General features: G+C 42.4%; 2 protein-coding genes across 2 annotated transcripts; both read left to right on the top strand.

The window, feature by feature from the left end:
* Window positions 1-2329: 2329 nt before the first annotated feature.
* On the top strand, window positions 2330-3702 carry dnajc22 (DnaJ (Hsp40) homolog, subfamily C, member 22; the record flags this gene model as incomplete). The annotated part of the gene is made up of 3 exons (XM_079518356.1): window positions 2330-2882; window positions 3025-3317; window positions 3526-3702. The coding sequence occupies 3 exons, from the start codon at window positions 2330-2332 to the stop codon at window positions 3700-3702; spliced, it is 1023 nt and encodes a 340-aa protein (XP_079374482.1).
* A 1300-nt stretch (window positions 3703-5002) lies between these two features.
* ikzf4 (IKAROS family zinc finger 4) lies at window positions 5003-14190 on the top strand (the record flags this gene model as incomplete). Its single annotated transcript, XM_079515400.1, has 7 exons — window positions 5003-5027; window positions 8131-8238; window positions 9186-9473; window positions 10773-10940; window positions 11796-11945; window positions 12687-12812; window positions 13382-14190. The coding sequence occupies 7 exons, from the start codon at window positions 5003-5005 to the stop codon at window positions 14188-14190; spliced, it is 1674 nt and encodes a 557-aa protein (XP_079371526.1).
* Window positions 14191-15747: the final 1557 nt, after the last annotated feature.

Raw genomic sequence — 15747 nt, 5'->3', positions numbered from 1 at the left:
ACAACATGAGTAATAATACTATTTGGCGTCCCAAATATCATCTTTATACTAATTTATATACTTTACATTTTTACTTTTTGAGGGGCGCTAGCCCCTCCTATATAAAGTTTTGTCCCCACACGTCTCAATATTTGCCATTGACAATAAAAGGAGAAACTAGAAAAAGTGCCCTTCTGGGCACAGGTCTCCACCAGGAGGATAGGAGTGTGTGTGTGATGTTTGTCAAATGTTTAGGAGCAATATATAAACATGTGTGTGTGTGTGTGTGTGTGTGTGTGTGTGTGTGTGTGTGTGTGTGTGTGTGTGTGTGTGTGTGTGTGTGTGTGTGTGTGTGTGTGACGCGGCTTGGCCTGTTGTAGCGCCACCATGAGGCTGATTTGAAAACTGTCAAGTGGCATTTCTTCCAAAGCCTAGTGGGAATATGCATGCACAGTTTCACCACAATCGGACGCTGCGTTGAGTAGTTGTGGCGATTTGTACAAAGCGGGTAGAAAGCGGGCTACTCCTGAAAAGTTTAGAAGCCAATCGTAGCCAATGAGGGTGGATTATGAGAAATCAAACAAACCCGTCTTGATCACATGACTATGAAGAGCATGTGTACCGATTTGCGTGAAATTTGGATAAAATCTGAAGGAGTAATATTAGAAAATGTGTTTTACATATGTCGGCCTCCTGGTGGCGCTATAAAGAGCAGATGTGAAAAATTCCAGGCAAAGGTTTTTCCTTGGCCTCTAGGGAGTTGGCATACAAAGTTATCCACAGATCCGTGCAGTTAGAGGTAAAAACACTTTTCGGCCAGTTATAGCGCCACCATGAGGCTGAGTTGAAAATGTTCATGTGGCATTTCCTCCTCGGCCTAGTGGGAATGTGCGTGCACAATTTCACGGAAATCACACGATGTGTTCATGATTTGCAGCATTTTGTTTGAAACTGAGCACTCCTGCAAACTTTGGAAGCCAATCTTAGCCAATCAGGATGGAGTCTGAGAAATCTGAAAGACCCGTTTTGTTGAATGGCTCTAGAGAGACTGTGTACCAATTTGCGTGATTTTGGGACAAAATCTGTAGGTGTACTGTCCAAAAACTTCTTTTGCACTAAGCGGCCTCCTGGTGGCGCTATAACAGGCCGTTCTGGAAATTGTGGGGCAGAGGTTAATCGTTGGCATCCAGGGAGTGTGTGTGCAAAATTTGGCATCGACCGGGTTAACGGTGCCGGAGATTAGCTGTTCACAGACGGAAGGACGGACGGACGGACGGACGGACGGACACACACACACACACACACACGGACGGACGGACGGACGGAGTGCAAAACATACTCTCTCCCCCCATGCCTTCGGCCTGGTGGAGACAATTAATGCCAAATATGACATAAATGTAACCAACCAATCAGATAAATTCAGTTGTTCACGAGATGATGTATGATGATGTATAATGATAAGAGTGCCCCTCACTTCACACTAGAGATGGTCACGGGTTAATTGATTTCTCTATCCAGGGCGGCGTATCAGTTTCATTGTCATAATCCAAAGTCCATAAATGTTGCAACAACATGTTCTAGTTTGATCCACGGAAGTCACAGAAAGATTGTCTGGGGTAAGAATCTACAAATACATTTCTAACATTTCCATATTACCATTAACATAATACAAACAAACAACCAAAGTTAGACTGAGAAGAGAAAAAAAGGTTGATGTGGTGTGAATGAATGAATGCAGCATATGCAGGGACTGATTTGGTGCTTATGGTGGCATACGTAACGTAATGATTTAGAAGAACACACTGTCACATTCATGTCACACTCAGTATGCTAGTATGTTCTTACTGATTTAGATAGTGGGTGGTATTTTATGTAACATTATTGATTCTGATCTTTACTGTGGTTTATCTCTGCTCAAAGGTTAAAACACATGTAACAACATCTTTTTTTACTGTATTTCCAGTTGTTTTTGTTTTTGTTTATTTCGAAGTGTGTTAGACATGGAATGATTCTGTCATGGCCCTTAATATCTAGCCTGACATGACCAGACTAAAACACAAGAGCAAATTGATTTCCGCTCTGGCAGATTCATCTGGTTTCCAGGGTAAGTATGTACTGCTCAACACGAATCAAGCATTAACCATTACTCTTCTACTGTATATCAAGATTATTTTTGTTATTAAAAACATGTGTCAAGGACTTAAATATGCCTATAGACTTGGAGTTGAAGCGGAACTCCCCTTTACTTTAAGTTACTCCCCTTTTAATCATATTTCTCTTTGATTAAGACCTGCTGGATCTCTTCAAGGATGCCTCTGTGGTGCAGGAATTGAATCACTGAGGTGCCAGTATGGTGAAGAGAGTGACTGTAGCATATGCCCTGTGGGCTGCAGGTGGGCCATTAGGCCTCCATCATTTATACTTGGGAAGAGACAGTCATGCTCTCTTGTGGATGCTAACCCTAGGAGGGTTTGGGTTTGGTTGGGCAAGAGACGCTCTCCGTATCCCTGCATACGTCAATGAGGCCAATCGAGAGGCAGAGCCAATCGGCGTAAGGACAAGATCTGCAATGGTCCCTCCTCCCGTGGGCCCTGTCAGGTTTGCTGGGCAGGTTTGTGTAGGGATCTACTTTGGCACTGTGGCTCTAATTGGACTGAACTTTCTCAGTTACTTCTATTTGATCGTTCTGCCTTTGAGTGTGGGAGCGGGAGTGCATCTGGTGTCTTGTGTTGGCCAACAGACATCAGACCTGGGAAAGACTCTGACCTCTTGTCTCATTACCTCGCCGATATTCTATGGCAGCAGCCTCTCTCCTCTGCCCATCAGCATAGCTGCAAGTATTACTGCTGCACAGCACCGCAAGTTCAAACCCCCACGACCCACAGGGTGCACAGAAGTACTTGGTATGACTGTCTCTCTTTTTACAGCCCCATTGTTTGTAAATTAAAACATACTACTGTGCGGCTGTGCCTGCTTTTCTTTCACATATTAACCTCTGAAAATTATTGTAATTGCTAACCGTGAATGTCCATCTGTCTCTCTTAGGCCCACGGCTTTACAGGTTAGGCCTGGCCTGGCTGGCATTCTCTGCACCACTGGGTTACTGTATATTCTATAACACTACAGCTACTTTATACTACCTGTCTGACTGTGTATCAGCCCTGCTGGATGTTTTCTGGTTCTTCCCCTGGCTCAGAGGCGCAGTGGAGTACATCCTCTTGATCCCATACCGGATACTGTGTGCCCTGGCGGGCGGGGGTTACACTGAGGAAGCATGGAGGAAAGTGCTCGAGATACTGCTCAAAGACTACACAGAGAGAGAAAAAGAGGCACTGAAAGTGAGTTTATGACAACACCGACACATATGACTCACAGTTCTTTCAATTTCCTTCCTGAGCTTCTTGAAAGCGTACTTCAAAATGTTACAGTGTTAATTTAACTCAAGTTTCAGGTTTCTGCATATGTGTATGATATCCTACATGTTTTCAAACGTTTCCAAAGTGTGCCCATTGTTTGAGTATGTGTGTACATGTGTTTCTGTTCTAGGTGTTGCTAGTAGACAAAGAGGCCACTTTTGAGGAAATCACCCGTAGCTACAGGGAGCTGGCCAAGACTTGGCACCCAGACCACAATCCCAGGGAAGAAGCTGAGCCGACGTTCATAAAAATCAATGAGGCTTATAACATTTTGCTGCAGCGATACAAACCCAATCGATTCAAATGATTTCCTTTTAATTATTACACTGTCATCCAAAAATGCTACAATTTGCTGTTCTTTAGATAGAAAACGTTACACTGTCACTGTCAACAGCCTGTACCTGGACCACATGAGACTACTTACCAGGCCAGAAATATAAATAAAATACTTTTTGCTGCCATCTTGTGGCACAGCATGGAATATTTTCAGAATATTTTTCAACACAACAAACACATCACCCCATTGAATTTGCATAGGCATTGCATTGTCTTGTCATATTGATTGTCCACTTTGTTTATTATAGGCATATTATACATTACAGACGTAAAATATCCGCATCTGTCTATTATTTAACTCCAACAAATACTTAAATTAAATGTTGATATAGTGAGAAACATTAGGCTGAGGCAGAATCGGCGCAAAACTGCCTTTGACATCAGCTCCGATATATTAGCTATAACTAGTCGTCTATGATCAGATCAGCTAGTTAAATATCTAATTCAGAAACAACTTCCTCGATTTGTCTAAATAAGTGCGTAATGTACAGATGATTTGGTTAATTCTGATGATAGCAAAGCATCTTTCTCTACAGGTTGTCTCATGATGTGGCCTGACACAGTGGCCTGCCACTGTGCCACATGCATCGATGCATTCGGCAATCAATTGAATGATCAAGAGTTCTGTTGTACAATTATTCGGTCTGTATCCCAGCATGGGCCCGGAAGTTGTTTGGGATTCCCAGGTAAAGGAAAAAAGAAAAAAAAAGAAAAAAAAGAAAGCAAGGCAAGAAAGAAAAAAAAGAAAAAAATTCCCGGAGATGCTGTCGTCGCCTGGGAAAACAAACAGCTATCCAGACAATTAAAAAAGGGGGGGGAACCTTGATCGGCTGCCAGGTAAGAATTCGAGACTTTATCGCGACGCCTGGTAAAGACCCTCCACGGGCATTACATTGGAAGTAACGTGTGTTTTTGAATAGTTGGTGGGGTGAATGCCATTTGTCGTGTGGTCGGGTGCCATAGCAACGGCGCATGAGAAACATTGTATCGGCGGCGCCTGGGCTAGTTTGACATGTTCCATGTTCAGATGACAGCTGCGTGCGTGCAGTGCGGCATTTGGGATTCTTGCAACTCTTGCAAAATCGTCTCGCGGCGCGCTGTCTGTCGCGATCGTATACATTTAGGCTGATACGATATATATGACAGCCAGGACAGGAGAAGAAATGACAGCAACGCGAGGCGAATTCTGTCATCATCACCACCACCAGCAGCCCAAACAAGTAGCCCAGAAGAAGGCGAAGGCACATAGATATTGATGATGATATGTGTACATGACGGAATCGCCCCCGGACGCGGGTAGACGCGCCAGACACGGGTCAGTATTTGTGCGCGTTCCTTAATTGCTCTGCCATGTTGTGGCTGGCGCGTCTGTCTGTGCGTGTGTAGGCTATGTGCGTGTGTGTGTGTCGGCTGCGCCTGTTGCTCCCCATGCGCGGCCACTGCTAGATTTCCCCTGTGATCCCACTGTCTCCGCCCCTCGTGTCTCGCCGCTATTGTACTGTCATCCATTTGTGCATGAGGTGCAGCAGTAGCTCTATACTATCTGTAGCTGGTGGTACACACACACACACACACACACACACACACACACACACACACACACACACACACACACACACACACACACACACACACGCACACACTATACACAGGGTGCCTGTCGAGGTCGCGTCTTGCTTTTATTCCTCCTCCTCACTTACTCTCTCATGTAATAATAAAAACTCTGACATGGTTTTTGCTCCCACAAAAACATGAAGAATTAACCTGATGATGAAGAACATAAACTACAATTGCATGACATAATAAATATCCCTGCGGTAAAGGTTTGGGAAGAACTGAAAGTCTACATTCTGGTATTTTATAAACTATGGCATATATATATATATATATATATATATATATATATATATATATATATATAAATTAAAATAAATGTATAGGTTAGTGTCTGCTTGCATCAATTCCTCTGAAACTATATGAAAGGTTATAGTGATTTGAATTACGACTTTATAGCAGCCAGTGAACGATCGACACATCGATCTACTCATCAACAGGTGCATTAATACATAATTATGAGCCTGGAGAGGTATAACACATTTACACAAGTTTATTGATTCTAATTTTTTATTTTGTTGTACAGAGAACACAACAAAGGCACCCTGCACCTGTTCCAGAACAAAGTAAAAAAGGGTAGAGAACTTTAGCAATCTGGGGTGACAGAATGAGGAGGGAGATTGTTGATCACTGTCTATCTATCATGGTGCATAAACCACTGTTGGTCACATGGGTCACAGACCCATTTTGATGACTCAAGTAATTTTCCTTTCCTACATAAAAAATCACACCCGTGTGAACTGAGTGGTGTAAGGTCTGTCTGACGTAATGAAATCATGTCTGACGTAATGAAATCACACCCGGATGTGATTTCACAACTGGCTTTTTTTGTGCAGAAAAAATGACCATGGTTGCTACGGTCATCCAGTTCACCCGGGTATGATTTAATTACGTCAGAAATTATTTTGAACATAGCAACCATGCTCATTTTTTTCTGCACACAAAAGCCAGTTGTAGGAGTGGTTTACACCACTCAAAAAAATATATAGGCTATATATTTCAAAAAAAAATTATTTTTGAAATTAAAACATTAAAATAATTGTGTACATTTTAAAACAAACAAATCTAAGAAATGGCATGAATAATAAAATAATAATAATTAAGAAGTAGTGAAAATAGGTGATCCACCAGCTCACGCGTTGTGTGCTTGTAGATCTGCTATTCTCTCTAGTTTGGGCCCCGGCCGGGCCAACGTCTTTTCGGTCTCGACCTGAAAAGTCTGGTTGATTGTAAACCAACCCTGGAGATCCAATCAGTCAGGGAGCAGGTAGCACACCTTTTGTGTAATTCATTATATACAAGTTATAATATATAAATGACGCACGCACGCACGCACGCACGCACGCACGCACGCACGCACGCACGCACGCACGCACGCACGCACGCACGCACGCACGCACGTGTGTGTGTGTGTGTTTTACTTTCCACATCACCAACTAAGAAGACTATTTCATAAATGTCTTTATTTATTTTGATTGATTGAATATTTTATTGACTTTAATAGATTTTAATTGGATTTTAAAAGTACGGGCAGTACAAATGCTTAAAAATGCCAAATGAATGACGCACAAAATAAGCCAAGGGCTTGTTTCCATTGTGATCCATTGACATCACGCCTCCATATATGGTCACGCCTCTATCTCCATATATGGAGCTGACCTGTTCTGACATTCCATGTGTTGATCCTTCCCCTGCACCCGTCCTTCCTCTTCGATGTCTCCCTTTTGACTGATACCTGTCCATTCAAACTCTAGACGGGCCCGCTCCAAAGTTATTAGACTGATACCTGTCCATTCAAACTCTAGACGGGCCCGCTCCAAAGTTATTAGACTGATACCTGTCCATTCAAACTCTAGACGGGCCCGCTCCAAAGTTATTAGACTGATACCTGTCCATTCAAACTCTAGACGGGCCCGCTCCAAAGTTATTAGACTGATACCTGTCCATTCAAACTCTAGAAAGTTATTAGCGCACGGCAGCCGGCGAAAACTAGAGTTCTCAACAGGCCCGAAAATTAAGGCCCGGCCTGGGCCCTCATCAAACCCTGTACACTCAAGACACTTCCCCCGCTGCCACTCTATATATGGAGCTGACCTGTTCTGATATTCCTTATGTTGATCTGACCTCATCAAACCCTGTACACTCAAGACACACTCCATATATGGCCAGACCTCATCAAACCCTGTACACTCAAGTCTGCTGTCACCCAGGCGGATGTGTGCTTCTCGCCCTCAGGGCATCTTACTGGTAATAACAGGGACTCGACAGGAGTCACCTCGGGCATAATTATCTTCTCTTGTCGGTGCATATACCATAACTGGAACTCCTCCCCTCAACCAATAACTGACTATCAATATAAAATTCATGAATTGGTTGCAAGGCAGAGAAATATTATTAGAGCAGACAGTATTGTTAGAGCAGACAGTGGAAAACTAAGGAGTTCCACCTTTCCTTTTAAACAGAGTCAGACTGACTTCAACTGACTAAAGGGCACTTAAACTAAATATAGATATGGTGAGCTTCAAACTAAATCTGAAATGCCTCGCTGATGTTAGATGGTGTAAAAAGTGCTTTACTAATGTGGCATTACAGTCTCATTAAATTACATTTGGAACAGTCTAATTGCCCTATAATGTTTCTGTAGGCATCTGGTGAGAGAATGAATGTTGATGACTGCAATGGACGCTCATATGTACCAGGTAATGTTACGTCTGTAGAAGAACTTACATTGATTCTAAATTAATTCATTTGACAAATGTTGAGAGATTCTGTATGTGTATTTCAGGCAGTGGAGGAGAGTCAGCAACAGAGCAGGATTATTACAGAGGTTTGCAGGGACCCGCAGTGAACTCTCCCAGCAGTCAGCAATCCTCTCCACACCGTTCTCTGAGAGGTCAGTTATCATCTCTTTGTGGCAACACGGACAGTGGTGCAAGGTAACTAAGTACATGTACTCAATGTACCCAAGTACCCAAGTTTCAAAGTAATTGGCTAGTTTTTCCATTTCTTACTCAATACTTCTTGTACTCTTGTACTGTTTTACTCCACTGCATTCATTTGCAAGCTTTAGTTACTAGTTATTTTCAGATTTCGATTTGTAATAATTAATGCAATTCATCAAAAAACGGTCCATAATTTTTCAGCAGATTTAGCAGAAACTACACGATGTGAGATTGTAGATGGGCTATTTTCAAATAGCATCAGTAAAAGGGTATCTTTGAAAAACAAAGAAAAGGACCCGCACACTGTCGGAAACTGTTGCTCTTTATTCATTTGACGTTTCGGTCGTAAGACCTTCATCAGGACGGATATTGTCTAACGACCGAAACATCAAATTATAGAGATTAACATAATAAAGAGTAACATTTTTTGCAAGTTCCCGACAGTGTGCGGGTCCTTTTCTTTGTTTTTCAAAGATACCACTTTTTTCCTATGCACCTGTCACCAACCTTTTGAGGTGTGCATCTGCCTTTTTCTACAAATAGCATCAGTACATCTTGATTAATAATGGTCAATAATAATAGACCAATAACATGATATATCTGATTCTGCAATAGGCATTCTGCATAATGACTACTTTTACTTTTGCTAGACTTTAAGTACATTTTGATGCTAATGCTTTTGTACTTTGACTTAAGTAAGTAATTTGAATGCAAGACTTACAGTATTTTTTACACTGTGTTTTTGATACTTTCCTGTAAGTACAAAATCTGAGTACTTCTTCCACCACTGAACATGATGGATGACATGAGCAATGTGCATGGCTCTACTCTACTGTATGTTACCTTGTAAATTAAACATTTTTAGACTTTTGTTTTCCTTTTTTTTACTCTTTATCAGCAGACTCTGTCAAGGTCGAGCTGTACAGTCACGATGAGTCAGTGGAGCTTCAGCAGCAGCCAGAGAAGAGAGGAGACATGAGGGAGGACAACGGGACAGACACCAAGGAGGAGGAGGGCTGTACGGAGCCTTGTGGGACCGGAGGAGAGACAGGAGGACACATTTACAGCATCAAGCCCGGCTCTCCAGGACCTATCCGGCTGCCCAACGGAAAGCTGCAGTGTGATGTGTGCGGGATGATCTGCATCGGACCAAATGTGCTAATGGTGCACAAGCGCAGCCACACAGGTGAGAACACGTGGAACTACCAGGGCCGGATTTACCACCGGGCTAGGGTGGGCTGCAAAAAAACAAAACAAAACAAAACAAAAACAAAAATCCAATTCAAGTGAGATTTGTGTTTAGTTATTGTATATTTAGTTATTGCGAACGCAGTGATTGCAAACGCAGTGAGCACTAACTATGAGACCTAGCAGAACATGTCTGTGTGTCTGTCTGTCTGTGTGTGTGTCACGCTGTAACACCACCCGCCCGCCACCAGAGGGTGCAGCTGTATCACACACAAAAAAACACACACACACACACACACACACACACACACACACACACACACACACACACACACACACACACACACACAACTTAACTTAAAAAAAAACTTAACTTAAAAAAAAACTTTAAAAGAAAAAACTTTAAAAAAAACACACACACGCACACATACACACACACACACAAAAAGATAACTTTAAAAAAAAGTAACTTAAAAAAAAATTAACTTAAAAAAAAAAAAAAAAAAAAAGAGAACTTAAAAATAACCTTAAAAAAGTACGTAATTTATTCTAATTGTTGTTATTGCAATTTACGAGCTGCGTTCGCTTCCCGCGTTTGCGCGTCTTACTTGTATTAGGGTGATTTGTCCGCTCCCCACAATGTTTTTGGCCAAATTGGTGTTGTATGTATACTTGGTTCATTGATCCTGAAGGTCTGTTTGATAGACGGCTTGATTTATACTTAGTTGTGCACCCGTGTTGCATATTAACAATAGACCAGTGGTTATCATCCAGTGGTCCGGAGGGGGTTTCGGGTGGTCCCCAGCTAAATGATGGAGAGTTTGGTAACCAAATGGACCTTATAGAGCTTTAACTCTTGAGAGTGGAAAATGAAACCAAATAGACCCATAACTTAATTTACAAGAATTCTACACAATTAAAGAATGTAGAAATTCATAATTTTTTATCAATGTTTGCCTGTTATCTCTCCTATGGTACCATATAAATACAGCATGCAATTGTGGACGAATTTGTATTCAACAACAAAAATATTTAAAAAACACAATATTCTACGTTTTGGGTCTGAGATGCTAAATCTCATCAATTGGTGGTCCGTGGCTCAAATGCCGAATAAATAATGGACCTTGATATGAAAAGGGTTGAAAACCACCGCAATAGACCAATACAAGCTCACAACAACGTTGTGCTGTGTTGTGAGATTGCAAGTCGGGCAGTCGGCTATTTTCATTGTGTGACATGATGCACAGTACAACCAAGAATAAATCAGGCCTAATGCATTGCCCCATGTGTTTGTCAGGTGAGAGGCCATTCCATTGCAACCAGTGTGGGGCTTCCTTCACCCAGAAGGGAAACTTGTTGCGCCACATCAAGTTGCACTCAGGAGAGAAGCCGTTTAAATGTCCCATTTGCAACTATGCGTGCCGCCGTCGAGATGCCCTTGCTGGACACCTTCGCACACATGCAGGTATATCTGTCATGTTCAAATACAGTGCAACTACAATATAGATGTTTCTGTGCATGTTGACTTGTGTAAACCTGTTCAAGAAGATCTCTGACATTCTTCTTAGATGTTTAATGAGCCTGAATAAACTATTTTGAACACAATTCCGATGTCATTGGACCGGTCCTCTCCACTTTGCTGTGCTGTTTAGAGGAAATATGTACCACAATTATTTTACCACACATGAACATAATGGTATGATGACATTTACATGTTTTTGAAAACAGGAAATCCTGCATGCTTTCAATTTAAATATTCATACTCAACAGGTGTGTCTTGGTGGGTCTAGTTCTCAAGGGTTCGGTTTCGAAGAAAAAATATTAGTATTTCTTCAAACTGACGTCAACTGTTCTGCCTTTTCAGCCGGAACGTTGCGGTGACAAGTTAGCCATTTGTTGTCACTGCCGAGAAATAAAGAGCAATCTATGGGAATTGCCGGCGATTGGGGAAACCATTTTGTAAGAGGAAATGACTGTTTAGAAGGGAAAAAAAAATCCCCCTTCCAATTTTGCCTTTTTTCAACATCATGTCCAATTGTCCATGTAATAGGTCTTCAGTAATAGTTACTATGGGCAGTATGGGGCAGTGCCATTCCTGTCGACACGCTCTGAACTGTCCACATCCCACTTCAGAGAGATAGAGCGTGTACTGTAGATGGTACCATGTTATAATGAGCATTTTCTGAGGACCAATTATATGAATATACAGTTCATACAGAATATACAAGATTGCATGCTTCGATTAAGTGTAGACAGTATACATTTAGGTTTCCACAACTTATGGTCTATATGGTCAGATCACATTCTGTCTGTCTTCCAGTGACCTCCCCGACTGTGGGCAAACCTTTCAAGTGCACCTACTGTGGTCGGAGCTACAAGCAACAGAGCACACTGGAAGAACATCTGGAACGCTGCCATAGCATAGCATACCTACAGAGTCTGGATCAGCGGTCACCAATCACAGCACAAGGTAGCAGACAGCAGTGCTTCTCAATGGTTTTAATTTAATGTAAAAACATTGATGTGCGTTTGACTGCAGAGACCCCCATATGAGAATATTTTGTGGCAGGGACTCCCATACAAGATTTATGTTGTTAAAATGTTTCAAAACTTTTCAAAAATGACTGACACATTCACAACTCTGTGAGACTCTGTAAGTGGACTGTTCAACCAAATGAACAAGTAGGGGTCCAGGGTCCATTTGGTACTCACCAGGGGTCATCAATAATTACCGGTATGTCCGTACACAGACAAATGTGTCTGTGGCAAGACTTGGCCTTGTCCGTGGCAAATTCAATATTTTGTTTTTAGCTATTATAATGTGGCAAAAACAGAATTTTGACAAAAAAAATGTCCATGACCCACTTAAAACATTTCTGATTTATTATATGGCTCGGGCAGCACTGATACAACTTCCTCAGTGTGTCATGGTCTTACGGTGTCACAGTTACAGTGTCACTTATCAAGGGGAATCGCTGTCCGAGTAACTCCAAGTCTGTTTTCTATTATTATAAGCCACCATTAATAATGCATTTATTTGTGCGATGTGCCTAGGTCCCCCCTTGGCGTGATTTTGACGTTCTTATTGTACTTTATTTGAACTGTGAACGTGGTAAACGTTTTGACTAGCGCTTGCATTTACTTTGCAGCAACATTGTACATTGTTTTTAAATGAATGCATAATATAGCGATGATTCATTACATATTTCAGGAGAGGAGTCTCCAAGCCTGGAGCCCAAACCCACGCTCCAACCATCCGCTGAAAAACTCCCAGTTGTTGACAGACTGGTTAATAGCGTCACCAAACGTAAGAGGTCAACACCGCAGAAGTTTTTGGGTGAGTGTTTTTGTTTGTTTGCCAGAGCACTTTGTTTGATTTTGTTTTGCATTTTACATTGAGGTCATAGGTAGCTTTTTACTAATAACCAGCCTGGAAAGTTGAATGTACTAGGGTTATATAATGGTGGCTGCCTGGCTTTACAGCATTTCCAGTTTTTATATAATTTGCCATCTCACATTTTGGTAAATGAAATTAAATGGTACATTTATCCAAAGTGCTTTACAATCTGCATTACATTCACATGCACATTCACACACTGATGGCGAATGGAACCATGCAAGCTACCAACACCCTGCTCATCGAGAGCAGTTAGGGGTTCAGTGTCTTTCTCAAGGACACTAACACAGGAGAAGCCAGGGATCGAACCGGGAACCCAAGTGGGCCGTGACCAGGGTGCGTGTTTATGTGTCAACAAACATGTCCATTGTCCATATCAGTTTATAAAAGCTGGGTGCACGATGCACTTTGTATTGTGTGATAGACAAAGAAAGAAGACCAAATTAAGTTAGTCCAGGTGGCCACCATCATTATGAACTGGGTCAATTACTGATAAATCCTTTTTGTAGGTGAAAAGCACATGCACAGCGATGTACCTGAAGCACCTTATGAACTGTCTTCTGGCTCGGAGAAGAATGGAGACCTCCTGAGCCCTCAGCCTGTTAGGGACTCTGCTGGGTTGGTGGGGTTGAGTGCTAAGCACTTCCAGGAAGCCAGGGTTAAAGCTGAGAATCGTGAGCCACCCAAACAGTCCCATCCCCACCCTGCCTTTCTACCAGAAATCCCACCAGTTATTGGCTCAGTTTACAGCCACATGTCTTGCCAGGGCCTCAGAGACCACGGTGAAGGTGGGCTGACTGCCACGTCTGTGGGGCTGGCTGGAAGGGAAGCAGGTGAAGGCCGCGATGGTCCTCCGTCAGCCCATAGCCACACCACGACACCCAATGGCTGCCCTGACTCCACAGACACAGAAAGCACAGCGGAAGAGCAGAGCACAACCAGTACCTCCAACCACCATCATGTCCGCTACCCAACCCCTGCACTTCCCCGCAGCCACCCCACTTCCAGCCCCATCCAGGCCAAAGACTCGGACTGGGAGAGGGCGTGCCCTCCTCCCACCACTGCTGTGAAGAGGAGCCCTGGCACACTGCCCTCTTCCAGGCAGACTGTGCAGGTGGTAGACAGGGAGGGCCGCGCCTTGCGCTCCTTTCACTGCCAGCACTGTCGCATCTTCTTTCTGGACCACGTCATGTTCACCATCCACATGGGCTGTCATGGCTTCCATCAGCCCTTTGAGTGCAACATCTGTGGCTACCGCAGCCAGGACCGCTACGAGTTCTCCTCTCACATCAGTCGCGGAGAGCACCAAGTGGGCTAAGGAAGAAGAAGGGGAAGCTGAGGAGGGGTTTGGGGCAGAGCTAAGTGTAATAGTGCTAGGAGGAGGTGGGGATGACTGCTGCTTTCTGAGATTGTGGGCTCAGGTTTGTTCTGCACCAGATCAGTTGCTTTGGATCTTTAGTGTTAGTAAGTGGACTTGAAGTTTTAATTGTCAAGAGGGATAATCAAGCTAGAGCAGATGTGAGTGAAGTTTTTTTTTTCTTTCACTCACATTATTCAAAGATTACCGGAGGCAAATTACATTTCATGATGGATTGCACTCCCAAATCAAATCATCTTGCAAAACTCTTGGTTTTGCTTCAAAAGTGCCTTCTTGGTGGATTTCCTTTTGCAGACAAACTGTGGGGGAAACCTGGTGCTCAAAAATCTTCAATAGCCATCTTTTATTGGCTAGTGAAGGGCGGTATGCCTGGCACTTTGATATGCTAAGTGTACTAGCCCGTTGCTTTGTATGAAAGAAGAATGGACTCAATCTAAAATTGCTAGAGGCTTTTAAAAATCGATCAATAGATATGTACAATTGTACAGCACATGCATTTTCAGAGCTGTTAGCAAAGCTTAATATGCACTAAGACAACTTTGCGTTTTGCAACAGAGGATGGGATTTTTGGGTCGGTAGATTCAAGCTTAACATGCACTGAGAGTTTTGTGATTCTTGGTTAGAGAAGAGCTTTTGTCACTAATGAAGCACAGACGGATTGCCTTAACTCCTACAGCAGCAACCCTGCTGTAGGAACACATTGTTTACAGCATGGTTCAGAATTGGATGAAGTCATCTCAGAAGGGGAAATATTTGCAGTTGCACTAAGGGATAAACGAAATATATATACTTTTAGAACATTGCAAGATCGTGGACTAAAATAACTTGAAATGATTTGCCTTAGATGGAATTCAGTTGTCTGGGCTCAGATGTGGAATAGATTGCTGGAATATAGAGTGAGCCTTAGAACCCTGGTGCAGATCAGACCATGACCCATGTTGTGTACAGTGAAAAAGGGCCTGACCAAGATTAGACAGGGTTCTAAGTAACCCTGTGTAGAAGATTGCACTTTTTCGGTTCTTCGCTTATACTGTATATGAGCATTTTTGCTGAAGCACTTGATGGCTTTACAGTTTTCAACTATTTTTCTTTCCTGTGATCGTTCTATTGCACTGATAATAATAAGCAAACAATAATTTAATATTTAGTTTGTGACACATTTGATAGAGAGGTGGGGAAGCCTTCTACAGAATCGTAATGTATAAGTCTGGTACTGTGGTCTACGCACTCACTTTGCTGCAGTGTGACTTAGTGTGTCACAACAACGGACAGACAATTTGATATTTAAAGAGTATAGACTTTTTGTGGTTTTGCACTTAGTGGATGAGATTTTAAAATAATTTATGTAATGGGAAGTAACGAACAAAATAATTTGAAATATATTCAGTTATATTAGGGGGGAAAAAAAGAATCACTTGTGATTATCTATTTAGTGTTGTTTGTTACAGCCTTGTTGTATTTAGTCAGCTATATCCCAAATCTTATTCAGCATACTCC

Source organism: Electrona antarctica, assembly GCF_951216825.1.
Source record: "Electrona antarctica genome assembly, chromosome: 2".
NCBI lineage: Eukaryota > Metazoa > Chordata > Actinopteri > Myctophiformes > Myctophidae > Electrona > Electrona antarctica.
This window is presented reverse-complemented; position numbering and strand designations above follow the sequence as displayed.